The 20,412-nt window shown below is 53.4% G+C and overlaps 1 protein-coding gene and 1 long non-coding RNA gene across 5 annotated transcripts in view; one reads left to right on the forward strand and one right to left on the reverse strand.

Moving 5' to 3' along the window:
• Positions 1-273: 273 nt before the first annotated feature.
• Positions 274-20,412, reverse strand: part of BEAN1 (brain expressed associated with NEDD4 1) — a 36,572-nt gene continuing 16,433 nt past the window's right edge. For 2 of the 4 annotated variants that reach the window (XM_025888770.2, XM_073880182.1), the window contains 3 exons: positions 10,168-10,431; positions 3,626-3,776; positions 533-2,729 (listed from right to left, as the gene is read on the reverse strand). In XM_025888770.2, the coding sequence (XP_025744555.1) occupies positions 2,390-2,729; positions 3,626-3,776; positions 10,168-10,431 (755 nt within the window). In that variant the 3' untranslated portion in view covers positions 533-2,389. Of the gene's footprint in view, positions 2,730-3,625; positions 3,777-10,167; positions 10,432-20,412 lie in introns of all 4 variants that reach the window. The other 2 variants (XM_073880181.1, XM_025888771.2) reach the window with 2 other exon arrangements.
• Positions 8,222-12,854, forward strand: LOC112836835 (uncharacterized). Its single transcript, XR_012374645.1, has 5 exons — positions 8,222-8,427; positions 9,361-9,695; positions 9,923-10,042; positions 11,163-11,265; positions 11,799-12,854. It is a non-coding gene; the product is annotated as an uncharacterized lncRNA (long non-coding RNA).

The following is a 20,412-nucleotide window of genomic DNA, read 5'->3' on the forward strand; positions in this document are numbered from 1 at the left end:
TCCGGAGTCAGGGCCAAAACCTGATGGCCCGTGTTGGTGACATTCACACTGGTCACGGCTCAGAGAGATGATGTGGTGTTTCAGGGAGCTTAAGAAAAAAAGTGAGTCATGGAAGTCCCTGACTACCCCAATAGCGGTGTCAACAGGGAAGTGAGAAGGTTTCGGGGGCTGCTCATCTTGAGAGAAGGAAGGTATTTTTGGTTTGCTGCTATTTATTACACTTACAAGTGTCCGATGGAGCGAGCCCCTCACCCCATGCACTCCTCGAGAATGTTATTTTTGCAACATTTTTATTGATACGATATATTTATTTTGAACACAGAAAAGATACATTGTTGCTTATTTAGCGCTTAATCCAGGAGCGAGAAAAGCTGTTTAGCTCCATCCCTCAAACACTGATGAGTACTTAGGGATTTTTATCTTTTTTCCCCTAGTACTCTCTAGGGTTGCAGAAGCAGGATGCATTTCTTAAAAGAGTCTCATCCCTGGAGTGCATTTAAAGGCTATACAGTACAACAGACAGATATTTTTTGCCTAGAAAACAGTACACCACAGAGGCGGACAGAACTGCTTGTAAACAAGGTCCCTTTCCTGGTGGAGTCGGGTGCTCCGGGATGCCACAGAACCTCTGCACGGATTCCTTTCAGTTCTGCACCAGAAGAAATCCTATTTCTACAGAAAATAAAATTCACGATTGCCATCCTTGTCACCCTTCTTCTCAAGAAAGGGATTACTGAAATGTCTTAGCCCTTCATAAGAGGAATGGAAATGGGGGGTAGAGGATGGGTGGGGGTGGGGGGAGGCAGGGTGGACCTGAGGGTTCCACTCCCTGCCACTGGCAATGCTGGCGGGACACTCTACAAAGATGTTCAGCTGCCAACCTCTGGCAGGCTGGGTCTTCGGAAATCAGCTCTGTTACTTGCATGGTCTCGGATGGAAATTGCTGGGATTCGTGGGCCACTCTCTAAGCAGGCACACCCATATATCGCCTTCTGGGGTGCCCATGGCAGTGAGGCCCAGACCCAACCTCTCGTGGTGGCATGCTAGTATTTAGGGGGCCCACTTCCCCTGTATTTCATCTCTGCACCCTGGAGGGCAGGGGCCAGAACGCATCGGCGCACAATTCCCAGCTAGGAGCTGCCACCCGGGGCGGGGGGGGGGCAGCCCAAACTCGGGCCCTGATGGTCAATTGGGCACACACTTAGTGAGGGGCCGCGTCTCTGCCTCAGAGCTGTGCCCAGGCTACCCTTCTCTTCTTTGAAGACCCTCAGCCCTGGGCTGTGGTTGGACAGACATGGGGACAGCCATCACCCACCACCACCACCACCATCGCATGCCCGCCAAAGACCCTGCTCATCACCTGTCGCTGGGGGTGAGGGCCTCCAAAATAACCCCGCCAGCGCCACAAGGCCGGGGGCACTGGGTGAGGGGGGGCGGGGGGGAGTGGTGAGGGCCTGCAGGCTGCGCCTGAGCCCCCACACCCATGTCCCTCGCCCCATAAGTGGCAGGGTGGTGATATTGTGGCTGCCCTGGAATTGAGGGAGAGGTACAGTGTGTGGCTGAACCTCACTGAAGCCTGACCCACCGCCCAGGAGGGCACGCCGCCCTGGGATGGTCGAGCAGTTTCTGGAGGCAGAATCAGAGTTTGGGCACAGCCTGCCAGGTGAGGGCAGAGGCAAACAGGCCAGGGAGAGGGGGGAGCAAGGCCCTGTCCCTCTCCACCGGTCTTCTCCCAGCATTGTCTGCAGAGGCATAACCAATAGGCTGGGGAGGAGACGGGAGGTCAAGAGAGCTTCATTTTTAATGAAACCTTAGCAGATGGGTTTGTGTGGATGTGGGGGGGGCTTGTGTGTATTCACATGTCTGTACATGTGTGGTGCATATGTGGATGTGTGTGCACATGGGTGTGTTAGTGTGTACAAACTATATATGTGTGCATGTGGAAGTGTGTGTGCGTATCTGTGTGTGAATGTGTGCATGTGGGAGTGCTGTGTGTGCACATCTGTGTGTGTATGTGTACAAAGTGTGTGTATGTGTGCACGTGGGAGTGCTGTGTGTGCACATCTGTGTGTGTACATGTACAAAGTGTGTGAATGTGTGCACGTGGGAGTGCTGTGTATGCACAGCTGTGTGTGAATGTGTGCATGTGGGAGTGCTGTGTGTGCACATCTGTGCATACGTGTACAAAGTGTGTGTGTATGTGTGCACGTGGGAGCGCTGTGTGTGCACAGCTGTGTGTGAATGTGTGCACGTGGGAGTGCTGTGTGTGCACAGCTGTGTGTGTGTAGGTGTGTGCGCATGCCCTTGTGAGCCTGTGTGTGTGTCTGTGTGTGTACACGCCCTTGTGGCTCAGCCCGAGGGACCGGCAGGACCTGGCTGGCTGGGTCACTCACAGAATCCTCTCTGGACCAGAGGCCGGGGCCCGGGTGGGGGTGGGTGAGCCCTGGGAGCTCCTTGGCCCTGGTTCTGGTCCCGGCAGTGGCAGCAGACCTGATGGGGGGCTAACCCCACACACAGCCTCATAAGGGGGCAGGGTATCCATGGAGATGGTGCGGAGGCCACCGTGGCCCAGGATCCTCTGTGCCTGCTGGGGTCGGCCGGGGCTGTGGCCGTGGCCCGCATTCATGGCGCCATCCAGCATGGGGTAGGAGTCGGTCAGCGAGTAGGGTGGCGGTGCATCGGTGGGGACGTACAGCTGAGTGGCCCCCGGCCCCACACACTCCTCATAACTACAAGAGAAGAGGCTCCCTCAGGGCTCTGTGGAACCTGGCCTCAGTTACATTAGCTGGTGCTAATGAGACCCTTCAACTCCCCCCGGGAAAGGCACCCCAGAACCACTGCGACTGGGTTCTGGTCCTGACTCAGGCCGTGTGCCGTCACTGAGCGGTGGGTCTCAGATGGCTCAGAGCAGTGGCCGCGGCTGATGGAGAGGCTCCACAGCTCGCCCGGAGTGTGGGTGGTGCTGGGGGCAGCAACCTTGGGCCGTCTGACACTCCTTGGTCTCAAGTCACCAAAGTGGCCCTTCCAGGCTTAGGAAGGAGACCCTGGGGCTCCTCAGAAACCCTTAGCTGCAGGCCAAAAGAGCACCTGCTGCCCCCCAGGGCGCAGGGGGTACAGGGTGACAGGAGTATGGCTGTTTGTGGGGCCAGAGGGGTCTCCTGGTAGGGCAGCGATGGAGGCCCTGACCTCCCTTCTACTTCCAACTACTAACCTGTGGGTCATCTGCCTGAGGGTGCCAGGGAGAACCCACAGGTCCCCCCCCAGAGAAGAATTCCCCAATGGGACTGGGCCACCTGATGGCCATGAGTGCAGTTTGGACACAGTGAGGCCTGACCCAGTGCGTGGCGTTTGGCTTTTGGGGTACATACTAAGAAGCTGGGGCCTGGACCCTCCACCCTACCCCCTGACCCCAGCCTGAGGGAGCTGAGCTTTTCCTTCTCCAGTGACATCTGCTGCATCATGCCCTGTGTCACTGGGACCTGCTTGGTCAGGAGATGGCCACGCCCAGAGATTTTCTGCATTTACACCATTTGGGGGAGATGTTGCTATTTCCCATGGGGGGGGGAGTGGGTTCAGAGCCAGTGCCCCTCCCGCTCATGCCCTCCTCCCCTCGAAGCCTCCTTACCCTGGTGGGGAATCAGGGTACATCTCTCGAAGCACTGTGGCGTCCACATCCCCATCAGAACTGAGATCCAGCGGTGGGGACCAGTCTTCGGCAGGGCTGCAGGTGTAGCGTATCCTGTGGCTCGAGCGGCTGTATGTGTGCCCGTCGGACACTGCAGGGGACAGACATTCAGCCTGGGCTTTAGACCGGAAGCAGGGAGGGTCCGACGTGTCTCAGGGCCCACTGAGAACCTGTTTTCTCCAACTCACCATCTGGTCCCTCACCAAGCCCAGCTGCCTATCATTCTCTCAGAGCTAGCCACAGATTGTGAGCACCACTGCTGTGCTGGGCTGGGTTCTCAGAGAGAAAGCAGAGCTGGCTCTGCCCTGGTGGGGCTCTCAGGGTGGTGAGCAGCCTGTCCTGGGGACAGTCCGGTACTGAGCAGTGTGTCATGAGATTTGATAGATGCAGTACTGGCCCTGTGGGAACAGTGATGAGCTGACCCAGCCTGGACGTCAGGAAGGCCTTCCTGGAGGAGGGGCTCTTAAAGCTGAGTCTTATCTAGGAATTAGCCAAGAGAAGAGGGACAGGCCAGGCAGAAGGAACAGAACAGTTTGAACCAAGGAAGGAGATTAGAAAGAAGAGTGTGGTGTGAAAAGGAAGCTTTGAAAATGTAGAGAAGGGCTGGGGCATGAAAACTGGGGAGTCAGGGAATGAGGGCTGCGGAGGTCTCTGGGGTCAGGCCTCCCTACTCCCTGTGCCCAACCATACATTATTCCCTTAGTTATCCCAGGGGAAAAGGCACTTCTGTAATGAATTCTGGTCACTCCATATACTGTATTCTCCTCTGTTTTGTCTGTATGTTTACCATGTATTAGCACATTAAAGGCCCTGAGAAGTCCTGCAGTTGAGAATTACATTTGACTGCGCTTATGCAGCATTTGACCACAGAATCTTCTCTTCTTAGATCTAGTAACACTGCTTAGGAGGTGCTGATAGAGCACATTCATTCTACAAGTGTGGTTCAGAGGGGCTCAGTGACTTGCCGGAGGCCACACAACAAATAATTGGTAGGCCCAGAGGGCAGCTGGATATCCTGGCTTCTCACTCTATAAAGCTCTCTACCTCCCAGTTTCTGACAGTTCTAGTAGGGCTACTGGACAGATGGCTGAGTCATGAGATCCCCCCCACCCATGAGGGGCGCTCAGCTGGCTCCTCCCCTCAGAGATCAGGACTCAACATCAGGGGTGGGGCTTATCTGTCTGGGATGGGGCTCATGACCCTTCTTTGAGGTCAGCAGCACTGTCCATCCCCATTTTACAGACTGAGGATGTCCGTCCCCATTCTACATTCTACAGGCTGAGGCTCAGGGTCACAGAGTTGGAATTCATGCACAATAGGTATAACCATAAAGACTATTCTTGCCACTCCCCTAATCTCTTTTCCCCACTCCTGTTACAACAGTGAGTAGAAAAATTTGGATGTGAAACTCTAACTGCAGGTATAATCCCAGGGTTATCTATGGACATCGAGAAAGCTCTCGGAAGAAAATATTCCAGACACGTTAACAGTGGCTCTGTCTTGATGACAGGATCGTGACCCTTATTTTCTTCTTTATATTTTCTGTATTTTAAAGGTTTTCCACAGTGAACACATATTACTTTTCTACTAGGAAAAAGGTACCCAATGACGCATGCTATAAAAAGGAGCTGAAATGAGATTTGTTTCCCTTTAGGGTACCAGCTGAAGGGTGAGAATGCCTGGAAGAACTTGAGGAAGAAACTCAGGAAAGAAAAAAGCATGAAATAGGGTGAGGACAGAGGTGGGAGGTGGGCCTCTGGGCTACGGTGCCGGGAGGGGCCCATCCACCACGCAGGAGGCTGCGGCTTGTCTCAACCTTGGGAAAGCTAAGGCTGTGTCCTGGACCGTGAGCCACACTGCTGTTCCCCTCTCTTCTTGGGCTCATTTCCTGGGGCTTCCCAGAGGCTGAGCAGCTTAGGGAAACTGAGGCTGCCCTGAGGCACTCACCTAGCTCAGACCCCAATCCTGAGTTGACCCAGCTCAGTCCAGACAGAGTTCCTAAGGAACAGCTGGAAAGACTCCCCCAGCCCCTCATTTCAACTCACCCCAATTCCTTTCTTACGCCCTCTCCTTTCCCGACTTCCACGTCAGCACAGACCCTGATGGTCCAGGCCTCTGGAACCCCTCCAGCCACCTCATGGGGAGTGAGACCTCCCTATCCCGTTCTCTACCCAAATCAAGAAACACCTCAGCTCATGATTTAACCCCTTGACGAGCCCGGGAGTGAGGAGAAGGAGTTTGCGTCCACGGGGACCTACTGTGCTCTAACCTGGTGACTACATTCTCCCTCACACCTGTGAGAGGCATTGTGGCCGCCTCCTGCTCTCAGAGGTGGAAACTGAGAGGAGGGGCCCCTTGCTCTAAAGCCCCAGCAAGTAAGAGGAGACCAGATCTGTCTCCTAAAGTGAGAGATCTTTCCATCTTCTAGAAATAGAATTCCATTCATTCATTCATTCATTCATTCTTAAACATTTATTGGCTCCTCTCTCTGTGCCTGGCTAGACTGTAGAAGGGCTCTGTGGGCAGGCGGAGGAGGGCCAATTCTGTCCTGAGGGCAATGGGGAGCCACTGAAGGGTGTTGAGCAGAGGATGGAAGTGTTCCCAGGTCAGTCACTTTGGTTGCCTTGTGGAGAATGCCTGGCAGCTGCCAGGTAGGTGCTGGCAAGGGGCGGTGGCCAGTATCACCGACGTGGCCCTGGCTCAGGTTTTCTCGGGGGAGAAAGAATGAAAAGAGTGAACGTGTATTGAGCACGCACCCAGAAGCCAGGTACTGTGCTTATTTAGTCCTCACAGTGACTTTAGGGGTAGGTCCCCGGGTACCCATTGTGCAGGTGACTCCCCTGAGGTACAGGGTGGTTAGACAACTTTCCCTGGGTCATACAGTAAGACGTGGAAGATGAAGGCCGTTTTGGATGCCTGGTTCTGTGGGGCCTGTGAGACCTCGAGGAGAGATGCCTGGGGGATCCTGGCCGAGGGTGACAGGTGGTGCCCGAAACTGGCAGGTGGCTGAGATGAAGCCGGGAGTGCGTGTAGAGAGAGGACCCGGGGCCAAGGGTTGGGCTCTGAGGGACCTTGATATTCCTCTCCTCAGAGACTAGGAATCTACAAAGAAGTCTGAGAAGGAGCCGGCTGAGCGGTAGGAGAGAGACCAGGAGAGCCTTCGTCAGTGAAGCCAGGGGAAGGGGCTGTCTGGAGGACAGAAGGGTCCCCAGTGCCACCAGGCGGGAGCTTGTCGGTGCTCTGCTGCTTTGTCCTTCCCATAGCTATGCACAGTGTGCTTCCCTTCTCTTCCCTGGCCTCCTTCTGAGGCTCCTGGCACCCCCGTGCACCCTCCAGGAGGCGGGAAGAAGCTGTGGGGTGGGGGGCGTCAGTGCCTCTGGGCTCCCCACTGAGGCCCCAGGGAGGCGCCAAGGCAAGAGCTGAGAACATAAGTGGGGCAGGGAGGCGGGAGCCCCCCAAATGGGTACCCCTGGGGACAGGGATGCAGGGCTGCCACCAGTCAGCATGGGGCAGCAAAGGCCTGATGCCAGGCATGGCCTGGCTCTGACCTACTGTCACCCCACTAACTCCAGAGATCACGGCCAGGACCTTGCTCACGTGGCACCGGCCCTGCGGCCTCCAGGCCCATCTCTCTCCTCCAGGCCAAGGTCGGCCTCTCAAACCTCAGCTTAGGGTTTACTATGGGCCCCTCTCCCATGCTCTAAGTACCAGGCTCGGGCCCGGGAACTTTCAGGCTGTTCAACAAGGTGCTTGGTTTTCCCAGTCTTTAATATGGGCTAGGGGCACCTGGCTGGCTCTTGATCTTGGGGGTGTGAGTTCGAGCCCCACGTTGAGTGTAGAGATGACTTAAAAAAAAAAATACCAAAAAAATAAAATGGGCGAACACAGCCCTTGCATTGAGGAGGAAATGGGGTGGTTCCTTCCCTGGGCCACGGAGCATCTTCTCTGGGTGAGATCCTGTGTTGGGCTATGGGCCCCACCGGCTGAGAGCTACATACAGGCCCTGCTTTCCCTGATGCAACCCAGCCGTCCCATGACAGGGGCACTGGTAGAAGTGTGGGTAAATGCCAAGCAAGTACAGGGGAGGGCAATTCAACCCTGCCTGGGCAGGATGAGGTGGCATTTTGAACTGGGCCTGGAAAGACAAGTAGGCTTTTGTCAGTTGGGGGATGTATGAGGAACGGCATTGTGGGCCTAGGAAGAGCATGTGCAAAGGTGTGGAGTGGGGGAGGAGTGTGAAGGAGGTGCTTGGGGACAAGCTGGAGGAGGGCAGGCAAGAGTTGGGCCATGGGAGGTGGGCAGGCTGGCTGTGCTGGGCCTGACCAGTGGCACCTTACGGTGCGGGGGTGGTGGTGGAGAGGGGGGCCCAGGCTCCTTACTGGGGGTGGGCATTCCCCAGGCAGGAGCCTTGCACTCCTCAAAGGTCAGGCTGGTGCTGCAAGCATAGGAACAAGCCAGGCCGGGTCTGGGCAGTGCTCCTGGCTGTCTTCTTGGGGAGTCCTCGGCCTCTGGGGACACTAGAGGGGTCGGGGCTGGCTGGGCTTTCAGCACCTGCCTGATTCGTGCTGACTCTTCTCTTTAGCTTCCCTTGTTGGACACTGAGGGCGACCCACTGGCCAGCTGCACCTTTCTTCCATTGAGGCCACTTGTCCCCTGCCATGTGATGTCCCTCTGTGTCTTGTTCAGAGGGCCAGCTTCCTGCTCTTCTTCTCCTAACAACATTGCCAGAGGAGCAACATCGGGTCTGCCGGGCCCCTGGGTCTTGAGTGAGTCTGCCGGACGGGGCCCTGGGCGCGTGGGGCGCCCCTGCTGCTGTTTGCCCGCAGCTTCAGCCTCCCTCAGGGGTGTGAGCACCAGCCCCTCTGAGGCAGTGCTGTGCAGTGGGGAGCCTGCAGGAGCCCAGGTCGGGCTACCTGGGCTCAAATCTGGGGTCTGCCTGGCTGGGTGACCCTAGGGAGGTTCAGCACCCTGCTACAGTCTGAGTGTTTGTGGCCCCCTGCCCCCCAATTCATATATTGAAATCTGACCCCCCAAGGTGCTGCTAGTACGAGGTGGGGCCTTTGGGAGATGATTAGGTCGTGAGGGTGGAGCCCTCATAATGGGGATCAGTGCCCTCACAAAAGAGACCCTAGAGAGCTAGCTCGTCCCTTCTACCGCGTGAGCACACAGCGAGAGGGATGCAGGCCCTCACCAAGATACGAAATCTGCAGGGGCCTTGATCTCGGGAGTCCCCAGCCTCCAAGAACAGAGAAATACATTCTCTTGTTTACAAGCCACTCCGTTTCTGGTATGTCTGTTATAGCAGCCTGAACGCCCCAACCTCAACTTGCTTATCTGTAAATTGGGAAGGTAATAAAAAGTAGTCCAACCTCCAGGACCACGGTAAGGATTAAATGAGATTATGTGTGAAAAGTGCCCGGCGCACAGTGACGCCCCGACTGCCTAATTCCTCCCTGCCTCAGCTCCCCGGCTGCAGCTGTGGGGAGCCGTAATTGCTAAAAGGTGATCCCTTCCTCACCCAGTTAACTCTGGAAAGGGGAAGGAAGTGGCACAAAGCTGCTCGTTGATCAGGGCGTGTTGGGAGGGGGCTGTGGATTTCAGGCCTCCTGAGGTCCAGGCGGAGGAGATCCAACCTAACCAGTTTTTACATTTTTCTTTTCTTTCTTTCTCTCAAGCTCTGCCTGTCCTGGAGAGGAAAGACTCCCAGGCCTTGCCATGGCTCTGGAGCCTCCAGATGGCTTCCCCTTCAGTGTGATGGTGACCTCCGGGCCTATGTAACCCCCCAACTCTGGGCAGAGGCCCCATCAGGCCTCAGGGCAGGTTTTTTTCCTGCTCTTGACAACCGTTTGGAAATTGAATGAATTGAGCTCCTTCTTGCTGCTTTTGGATAACGGGCCCCTTCTAAGTGTAAGACAGAGTGAGGTGGCTGCGTTCTGTAAAAAGTTCAGGCCTTCTGGCCAGACAGACACTTCCGGGACCGGTTGGCCCAAGAATTAGCCACCCGCCCTGTGTAAGGAAGATTCTCCTAATTGGGAAACTCTCCAATCAGTTCTGTGTGCACTTTGCAGGCTCTCTGGGGGTAGATTCGTTCACTCATCATTCATGCCGTCAGTTATCCATCCACTTATTCATATAGCCGTCCCACCCCCCACCTATCCATCCCTCCACCTTCCTACCTAGCCATCTGTCCTCCCATCCTCCTCACCCATCCCTCTCTCCCTCCGTCCCTGCCTCCAGGCTGCAGCTGGACCAGACCCACACTGGCCAAGGCTGGGGAGTAGCACCACACCCTCCCTTTGACCTTTGGCGTCACCCTTGGCAGACTCCGGGACCTCTCGGGCCCCTGAGAGCATTCTGGTGAGTGCCTCTGGTCTCTTCCTGACCCCGCTGCCCCACCCATGACAGGGCTGCCACCTCCCCCACCGTCCCCTGGGTGGCAGTCACACACAGGAGGCCGGGCCCCGGGGCAGATGGCAACTCACAGTATCCTTGCTCGTACTCCCGATGGTGACGGCGGCGGTGGCGGTGGTGGTGGTGGTGGTGGCGGCGGTGGCGGTGGCGGTGACGCTGGAGCCGGGCCTGCCGGTCCCTGCGGATACTGCCCACGATGATGGTGATGCAGGAGAGGATGATGACCACACCTATGACTGCACTTGCCACCAGTACAGGAGACACAAGCAGGTGGCTGTGCTCCGAGCTCTCTGAGAACGTGGGGTAGAAATAGCTGGTGCGGTTGTACCGAGCTACTGCGAACAAAGAGAGAGAGGACACTGGCTTGGGGCTTCCTCCTCCAGCCCTGCTGCCCTGTGACTGATGTGTCGCTACATAAATGGAGGATAGTCTGGGTTCAGCCCCACGGACTGGGTCCTGCCTACCTGTGCGAGGGAGGAAGGGAGCAGTGCTTTGCTCTCCTGCCTCAGGAGCCTCCGCTACTGGGGCTTGACCTCCCCTCCTCTCCTCTCCAGCTCTGGCCCGAGAGCTCAACTAACTCCCAGATAGGAAAAGAGAAACTCAGAGAGGGCAAGAGGCTTACCCAAGGTCACACAGCAAATCAGTGGCAGAGCTGAGGCTTGAACTGAAGACTCAGGACTAGATAGGGACTCTACTCTGCCAAGACTTGAGGTTGGAAGGTCAGCTTTACCAAGATCTTGGAAAGGGGTGGGTGATGGACCCAGGAGGGCGGGGTGTCAAAGTATGAGGACCAACTCTGTTGGCCTCCGACACTGGCTTTCTGATGGAAAGGGTGGGGTGAAGCCTGCCCAGGGAGGTTCCAGGGAAATCAAATGGTAACTGACCCAGACATGTCAACAGGTTGGATCAGAGCAGAGAAGGCTTCCCAGAGTGGCTATACTAATATTAAAAAAAATATAGACTTTAAAACAAAAAATGTCATTAGAGATAAAAGGGACATTTTATAATGACAAAAGGGGCAATCCATCAGGAAGTTGTAACAATGATAAACCTATATGCACCTAAGAACACAGCCCTAAGATGCAGGGAGCGAGGGCTGATGCACTGAAGGGAGAGACCAACCATGCAGCAGTAACAGTTCAAGACCTCAGGACCCCACTTTCAACAAGGTACGGAATTCGGTTTCATGTCTGCTTTTGACTGGTTGTGACTGCTTGAGTTTTTGAGGAAGTACCAGCTTCTTTTTATTCCCTTGGCTCTCAGCTAGCTGCCCTAAGCTCCAGTTGTCCATTTTTCCTCAAGACCCACAGATGAAAGGTGGCAAAGGGAGGCGCTCCTCCTTGTCTTTCTCTGAGGCAAAAGAGATCTGTTTAAATTGTCCAATCTGACCTCAATTTAGGAGGACTCAAGTCCTTGGCTGTGGACATGAAGCACGCCTGCCACTCTTTCCTCAACTGAGACCAGTGGTAGATGTTACTAAGTGACAGTGGTCCTCACGGTGATTCCTCCTGGTCAGGAAATGGAGCCTTTGGCCCCACTTGTCTAGTGTGACCACAGCACCCTGTGCTTCTACTCTGGAGCCAGTAGCCAGGGCTTTGGCTGGGACTGGAGCTGAGCCATGGTCCCCTGCTACCAGATTCTCTCTAGTAAAGTCCAGGCTGGCCAGCTGTCCAACCGATGTCACCCTTTTCCTCCTCACCAGGTGGCCTCTCACTTTGGAAGTCAAGGGCAGAGCTGGGGTGTGTCAGGGACATCAGCTCTCCTCAGAGAAGGCAGGAGTGTGGAGGGGTCCACACGGCCATCAGGGCTCTGGACTGTCCCGCTCGGTGTGTCCCTGCTGCTGCCATGGCTTGGGTCACATCGGTCACCCATGACTCAAGGCAGACGTGCTCCTGGAGAGCTGGCCCATCCAGGCTGCAGGTGCCCAGCATGGACACCTAGAGCTGGATGTGAGGGTGCATGCCTGTTCTGCTCAGCATGAGGTGCCGGCCCCTCAGGGTCACCTTGAAGAAGCCCCGGCCTCCGCTGTGTCGGCTGCAGACTAGAGCGCCGCCCCCCGGCAGTGCCCGTCTCATTATCAGCTGGGCGCAGGGATGGCCTCACCCGTGCCTGCAGATGGAGCCCACAGGCACCAGCGTCCACCTGCACAGCCAGTTGAGGGATTAATCTTCCAGGCACTGTGACCGGCAGAGGTAGGTGCTGATTTAAATTATGAGGGAAACTCTTGCAATTTCTAAACGCGGGGCCCATTTTATCAACCAGATATATATGACGGCAGAGAAACAACACGATGACAGCCCTCCTTCCCACCCCTCTGCCTCCCCGTCCCCCTACACCAGCTGCGGCAAGGACAGAGGATAAAGCAAGCTTTGCCTCCATTCTGGACTTTCTTCCCAAGCTTCTTCTACAAAGGTGCCCACGGTCAAGAGGAAATTGTGCCTTAAAGTACCAGCTCTTCCCTGAGAGGCCGCCCTCCCTCCACAGAGCAGCCTGAGTAGCTACCATCTCTGGGACACCTACTGTGTGTCCCACTCCATGCTTAGTACTCCTCACACACTTAATTCTCATGACGGCCTGAGATGGGATCCCCAATTTAACAGGTGGAGAAACTGAACCCCAGATAGGTTAAGTAACTTGCCCAAGGTCACGTAGCCCACAGAGAGGGAGCCGGGTCAGTGGGCAGCCTCAGGCCCACGCTCTTACCCTTGCTGCTATTCTGTGGCTACCAGGCACTAGGCTCTGTGGTGTTGGGTTTTTTTTTTTTGGATCTTGATAAATTAAAACGTTCCTATCTCTAAAACGATGCTTGGCTTCTTCTGGATCACTTTATTGTAGTCAAAGCAGGCCATGACCTACGGCTTATGCAGGGTGGAGGCGTATAAACAGCTGAACATTGCTGATAAGACACCAGGATTCCGAAGAAGGGAGCCCGCGTGTGTCAGCAAGAGAGAGATTGTGGCAAGCAGGTATTCAGGGCTGAGGGGCAAACAGTTCAGGGCTGGGGGAGGGGACCCCTCTTCTGTGTATCCTCCATCTCTGCATCTGTTCCAGAGATGTGGTTGGGACTGTGGGGAGGGGCCCTGGGGCAATTTCTCCGCAGAGGAACAATGTGAATACTAAGGTAGCTCTCATGGAGCATTTACCAGCACTGGTCAGGCTCTAGACCCTTTATGAGCACCAGGATCTCATTTAATCATCACAGCAACCTGAGAGGTAGGTGTTGTCTTTCCCTCCGATTTTACAGATGGGGAAGCTGAGGCACAGAAGTAGAAAAAGGGGTGGAGCCAAAACTTAGATCCAGCTTGTTCTATGCAATTCCCGAGCCTACACTCATATTCTCTCTGTTTCCACATGGGATGAGAGCCCCTGGGGGGCAGGACCCATGTCCTCTCTGTTTTGTCACTGGGTTTCTCCAGTGCCTTGGGCCAGGCCAGCACAGAAAGGGAGCTTGGGAGCCATCTGAATCGCAAGGAGGGAAGTCAGGGATGGGTTACTCTGTGTGTTTGGGTGTGTGGGGGCGGGCTACGTCATTCTAACTCACCCACCGGCATTTCCTTCTGCTCATCCCTCACCCCACCATCCAGCCCAAATGCGGGATCCACAGATATTCACAAGCACTGACAGATTGTTGGAATGGAAGAGGTATCATTGTCTAGGGGAGTAGATCAGGTCTTAACTGAGGAGTCTGGGTCTGGGGTGGGCTCCAGATTGATGCTAAATCAGTCTGGCAAATTCCACCATAGGAGAACCTTGGGGCCCCCGTGAAGGCTTGGTGCGCCTGAGGAATCATGGGAGAGGCGGAGCAGCTGGTAGCGGCCAGACCCTGAGGGCTCTTGAACGTGGAATCAAGAGACTATGCTTTATCTCCAGGGCAAAGAGAAACACATGGGTGAAGGAGTGTGGTCAGAGTGTTTTAGGAGAGCCCTCTGGCTGCAGACTGGGGAGCAGAGTGGGAAGTGGGGGACCAGGGAGGAGGCTGATGCCAGGGTCCACAGGAGCATGGAGTTGGGGTGGAGGAGGCTGAGGCCCATAGCCCCACACTGTGCAGAGCTGAGTACGGAGCCGGGCTCAGGTGAATGCACTTGATGGGCATAAGGCCACTGCAGAGCGTTCCTTTGCCTTTCTGCAAAGATGTGCTCCGAGCAGGCCTCAGGGACAGGCCTGATGCTTCCCTACTCTGCAGGTAGGGTCCCAAGGCCCCCTTTGGGGCTGGGGTGGTACCCAGGGCCATGGGCCACTGCTGTGCCAGGCGGAAGTCTCTGCCTCCAGACTTTGGGTCCCAGGCTGGGACTGGGAGCCACAGTGGAGTCAGAAAGCTCTACGTGACCCAGGCTTGCATGTGGGGCGGGGTCTTCTGGGGCCTGCTGCTTCTCCATGCAGATGCCTTTGTCACCCTCATTTATAGATAAGGATGCTGGCTCTTGGTGAGCTGAAGATTTGCCCTAGTGTTGTGGCAGATCTGGGATTTGAACCCAGGCATGTCTGATAATTCAAGAGAGCAGGATGTGGTGGGGGTGGAGGCAGGGGACCTGGGTTCTGTTTCTGGTTCCATCACTCACAAGCTGTGTGACCTTTGGCACGCCCCTGCCCTCTCTGGACCTGCTTGCACTCTGTCCAAAGAGATACTTATTCTTGAACATTCCTCCTTCCAGGGTGGGTGAATGGGTCTGAGAGGGATGGGGAGGGGGTGGCATCTGGGTGCGCCCAGTGGGTGTGAGGGGAGCTGACAAGATCCAGTCCTGTGTCAGGGGGATGGGGTCAGGGCTGGCTCTAGTCTGGGGAACATGCAGGGCAGGGAAACTGAGGCAGATGATCACTACCAAGTCCTTGTTGAGTGTAGCGCGCAGGCAGCTCTCCAGTCCCTCTGTCTGGGTACAGGGCAGCGGTCTTTGCAGCCTGAAGCTCCCTGGGGAGTGTCGGCAAGGGAAAGGCATCGAGACACTGGAGGTGCTGAGCCAACACTGTTAGGCCTCTAGGCCTGCCCACTCCCTCGGAGAGGCTGGCTAGAAGGAAAAGGGGGGCCATCGACTCACATCTGACTGATGGCTCCTGTCACAGGAAAGTCTGAGGACACTTGTCACAGGTCCACTTCCCTGGCAAGTCTGGCCTCAGCAGTGCACTTCTTCCTACACTGCTGAGCCCACCAGGATGAGGTCAGTGAGGTCACTGGAGGGAATGTGGGGAAGATGATTCAGGCGCCATCTTCCCTCTGTTTGATGTTGGTTGGTCCCAGCCTCCTGGCAGGGATGTGCAGAGGGGCTGGGGCAGGGGACATGGCAGGGCAGGCTGACTTGCTTGGGCGTTTCTGGGTCTCCTCCTCTGTTTTTTAGGGTAGCCTCTCAGCCCACTCGCCGATACCCAACCTCTGGTTGCCAGGTGTCTCTGATGGAGAGATGTCGGAGCGCTGGGGGCTCGGAGTCAGGGATGTCCACATGGTGGGGCTGGGTCTTGGAGGACAAACCAGCAACATCAGAGGAGGGAGGAAGGAGCACAGAGGGGGGAGGTCCCAGCAGAGCTCAGAAAAGGAGGTACTCCTTGGGTGAGGCTATAGGAAGGTCACCTTGATGGGAGCTAAACATTGGGATTATGGAGGTGAGGAAAAGGTGACTTGGTGGTCAGGATTCTTCTTACAATGGGGATGCGTCTCTACAGGAAGTCAGCTAATGTCATGTCAAGATCCTGAAACATTTTACTTGGCCATTTGTGGCATTATAAGTGGGGTAGGTTATAGTGGAAAGGAGGATTGGAATGTGAAGTCATCTATCAATCCTCTATAAATTCACTCAGCCAACCAATCATCCACCCTCCCATGTATTTACCTGGGCATCTATTCAGCATTCACTTGATCATGCATCCATCCATATATTCAACCATCCATCCATCCACCCATCCACCCACTCACCAATACTCATTAAGTGCATATTCCATGCCTGGACATGTGCTAGACACTGGGAACATGATATGAATCAGACCATAATGAACCTCCCCAACTGTGGGAAGCAAGAGGTCCCACGCAGGTGCCCCAGTGCCGAGAGGAGAAGCTTGGGACACGATGGAGCTCACTGCTCTCCCTTCACACAGAGTAGCTCTGCTTCACCTGTTTTTACAGATCAGGCTTACCAGGGGAGTGCTCCACTGCCTAGTAGAAGATTCTCAACCACTGCATTAAAATATAACTGGAAAATCTAAGTGACTACCCATAGGCCTTTCATGATTCCATAAATATAAGATGAAAGTGATTTATTCCACTATTAAGATGCCACTTAAATAAACTCACCAAAATTAACTCATATGGACTATCACTTCTACATATCTAAATTCTGTAAGCTTACTGTTTTGTTATCATTTGCCAAGGTTTTATCTCTGGTTTGATGGATAATTTATTTATTGGCTGGCAAATTCACTGTAACAGTGTCACGAACCGCTTTTCCCTACTTCCACAGAGCAAATGGTGAACTGGCCAACATTACAGAAGCAAAGCCATGACAGAATTAGGCTTTCCACTTGAGCCCACACCAAACTGTCATTTTCTTGCTAGAATCATCACTGGCCCCGACCTCCTCATTTTCTCTCCTCTTTTGTCAACACCTGAAGTTGGCTCTTACGCTGTTTTCCACAAAATACACAGGTTTTTATAACACCAGCTGAGTCATGGTCAATGTTCAATGAGTAGGAAGTCATGTAATTGTGTTGGGAAGCAAATGCTGGGGGGCTGGCTTGGCCCACCCATCAGCTGGGGGGATTAGCTCCTACATCCCAGCTTGCATTATGAGACTCAGAATCATGGCTTGGAAAAATGACCATTTACAACAACATGGACTTTCTAGGAAGTTCATGAATAATTGATATATAACATGTTAAATTTATGAATGCTGCAAATTATCCTCAGCTATCCCACCACAAGCTGGTCCAGGCCTGAGCTATGTACTTGGGCCACAGTATTCTCTTCCTCAAGTTTTGCTTTGGCCTTTTGCTTTCGTGGGTTCTGATTCTGGAAATGTTAGAGGTGATGGGACTTGGTCCTCTGCTCCACAAAGGTTCCCTCAGCTCCCAGAATTTATGAGGCCATCTGGGAAACCACCAGGGCAACAGTGTATTAAAAATAATGTCCCAGAAGTAGACAGGGCTTCTTCTGGGAATGCAAGAATGGTTTAAGACCAGGAAATCTATTAATATGTCATTTCCATAGGTAGGATGAGAAAAACAAGTAGATGGGGCAAAGCCAGATACCTCTTGGCCATGATAAATCCTGGTGATCCTAACTGATTGTTAACATCACACTGAGCCATGGAGCTTTGGAATCATTTCTCACCATGGTTTGTGGTGGTTTGTGGAACATGGATTCCTAAAAATATCATGGGATGTCTGAGAAAAGCCTTTTATCCCCTGAACCCCCAAGATTGCTTTGTAGCCCCTAGCGATCTTTGGACCCAAACCAGCTCCAGTACCAGGGCCTTTATTCACCAATATTCTGAGAAGGGTCACTCCTCAGCCACCTTCCGGGGCGGGGTGTGGGGGAAAGCCTAGAGATCTTCCACCAGCGTGTCTTGTCCTAGGCTCTGGCTAAGTAAGACACTGACGGTCCTGGGTTCAAAGCCTAGCCCTGCTTTTTGCAGGCAGTGCCCTCTGAGCACTTCACCCCTCTGAACCTCTATCACTTCATCTATAAAATGGAAACAGCAATCTCTGCTATGAACTAATCAAAGCACACTGCCTAGCAGAATGCTTGGCACACAGTGTGTGCTCCGAATATGACAATGAAACCTTAAAATCTTAAAGATATCCCCTAGACAGAGATCTAAATGTGAAAGGCAAAGCAGTAAAGCTTCAAGAGGAAAGCACTGGAGAATGTCTTCATGACCTTGGGTTTCTTAAGCAGATACAAAAATACCATTAAAAAATTGATGTTTGACTCTATTAAAATAAAGATCTTTGGTAGGAATTTGGGCTTCAAGGTGGGCAGGGGGGTCAAGGAACTACACAGGCCTGAGATGTGAACAGGGTCAAGGCCGTGGCTGAGGTAAGCAAAAGGTTTTGAAAGACTTTCTTAATATATTCATCATTTGCAACCTGCCCCAGGACATTGGAACATGCTTCCCATGGAGGTTCATGTCTGTACAGGTGCCTGGAAGTGGTTAAGAGATCCCAAGACACAAAAGCGTCCTTTTTCACATCTTTGTGGAACAATCCACTTTTTCACAATTAGTTGTTTCCCTGCAATGGGTTTGTTCTTTGCCAGATACCCAAGAGAGTAGCAGCACCGTCAAGTACAACAGTTCAATGTCAAACAGTATTAACAGAGTATAATACGTCTTGTGATGATACTAGAAAACTAATTTTGCAACCTAGGCCTCGTGTTCAATGAGGGGACATAAAACAGCATTTCTTCAAACAAGTGATAAGTAAAAAGCCCCGCAGGATTCCTTTTCAGTTGGAAAAAATGCAAGTCTTAGCAGCAGCTGACAGGAAATGTGCGATATCTACCCGGCCTGTCTTTTGATGATGACTCACATGACCAGTGCCTTTGGCGCCTCTGATTACCTATGTTTCAATATTCCTGTGCTTTTAGTATCTCCATCCTGCAGCGATTTCTGCAGTAGAACTATGGTCCTTGGGTGCTGAACCAACCCTACAAACAGACCCTCGTTCTGTTTTTATGATATGTTTTTGCTTTCTGTTTTCCGTCAAAGCCAGTGCTGAACAAAGGGAAAACACCGTGTGCACCTTTCTCCTCTTACACGTGTTCATCACCTTGCTATCCCTGTGCCTCTTGTGATAAGACAATAGCGTAGAGCTGGGCCTCTCGTTCTTGTGCACTTAAAAATAAATCCTACTGTGAGAGAAATGCTGGATGTGCTAGGACTGAGCAGGAATTGAGATTGAAATGATGGGTAAACGTGCGTTAAACCCTACACTGAACTTCCGCCCCGATTGTGGTGACACTTAAGTTCAGTGTTTTTATTTAATACTCAATATAATTTATATTTTAAAAGCATTCAAAGAACACTCCACAGGTTTTTGAATATACAAATCCTGTTATAAATTACATAGTGTCTGAGAATTTGATACTCATGTTGTTTTAGATAATTGGATTTTACGCTCGGTAGATGCGCCAGTGCACCGGATCGAGCAGCTGTCTTTGATCACCCTGCTCCCTCCCGGGGGTGGCGTTGGGGGGCGGGGGGGGGGGTGCCCAGGGCCGTGGTTCCCACCGCTTAGGGAGTGGCGGTGACCCACGGGGTGCACGGACCATAGCTACGTGACACAGTCCTGAAACTGTCGGAACCGCTGTCAATACTTTAAAATGTTGGAGGTAACTTTTTACCTCGAAAAAAAGAAAGATTTTTGAAAAAATTTCAATTATTCCATGAGCAACCCTTTATATTTCATTGAACTGAAAACGTGAAATTTCAAAAATAGAAGCTCTTTAATAAGGCTGCCATCCAACTTAAGAGGGGCCCGCCCTGGCTTTTACGATTATAAAATTGTATTCTCGCTGTTTTTATTGCACCACCCCCAATCCTCACCCTTACCGCCATTCCTGGGGGAGACAAGTATCATCCAGGGGCTGAAGAGCCTGGGGTCTGGGCAGAGAAAGCTCTGGAATGACTGTCTCTAGCAAGGCCTAGCGATCACCTGCAGACCTGGAGTCCAGGTGTGGGCCGGTGGGCGGAGGGAGTAGCCCCTAGAAGCTGACCGTTAGGGGACTGATGGAGGACACAGTGTTTAAAAGCAGAAAGAAGTGAATAAAGAGGACTCTGGGAGCTGAAGTGTACTCGAGCTCCCAGAGGGGTCAGTGTGGCCAGTGCCCTGGGCTTAGATCCAGAAGCCCTGCTTTTGAATCCTGTCTCCTCCTCTGGTGGGTCCCAGGGCATGTGACTTGTCTCTCTTGGGGCCTATCTCTTCTCTCTGGAAAGCAAGAAGGCCTGCCCACTTCTGCAGTGATGTCATAGAACAACCAGTTTTTCCCAGTCACCCTGGGCACAGTTCCAGGTGCAGACAGAGCTGAATTTCGGGGTAGCTAATCTAGGGTAGCTCTTGGCAGAGATGCCAGTGTCCTTACACATTCCTGTTTGCAGGAAAATCCACCTCCTCTCCTCTCAGTGCACTTGGCTTTGGGATGGCACAGGAGACAACTCTGAGGATCGTGCTTTCCTTGGCAAGATTTCTAGATACAGAAACCATTGCCCCCTCCACCAACCCGGGGCTCAGTTTCTAGAGTTTTCCTTTTCCCACATTGCCTGGTTGTGGCAGAAGAGGCTGGACAGTGGTCCAAGTGATGACGACAGTGTCTTGGTCCAGGGGGCAAGATGGAG

This window comes from Callorhinus ursinus, unplaced genomic scaffold (assembly GCF_003265705.2).
Source record: "Callorhinus ursinus isolate GAN/ISIS: 27379988/994484 unplaced genomic scaffold, GSC_fseal_2.0 scaffold37, whole genome shotgun sequence".
In the NCBI taxonomy this organism is placed as follows: Eukaryota; Metazoa; Chordata; class Mammalia; order Carnivora; family Otariidae; genus Callorhinus; species Callorhinus ursinus.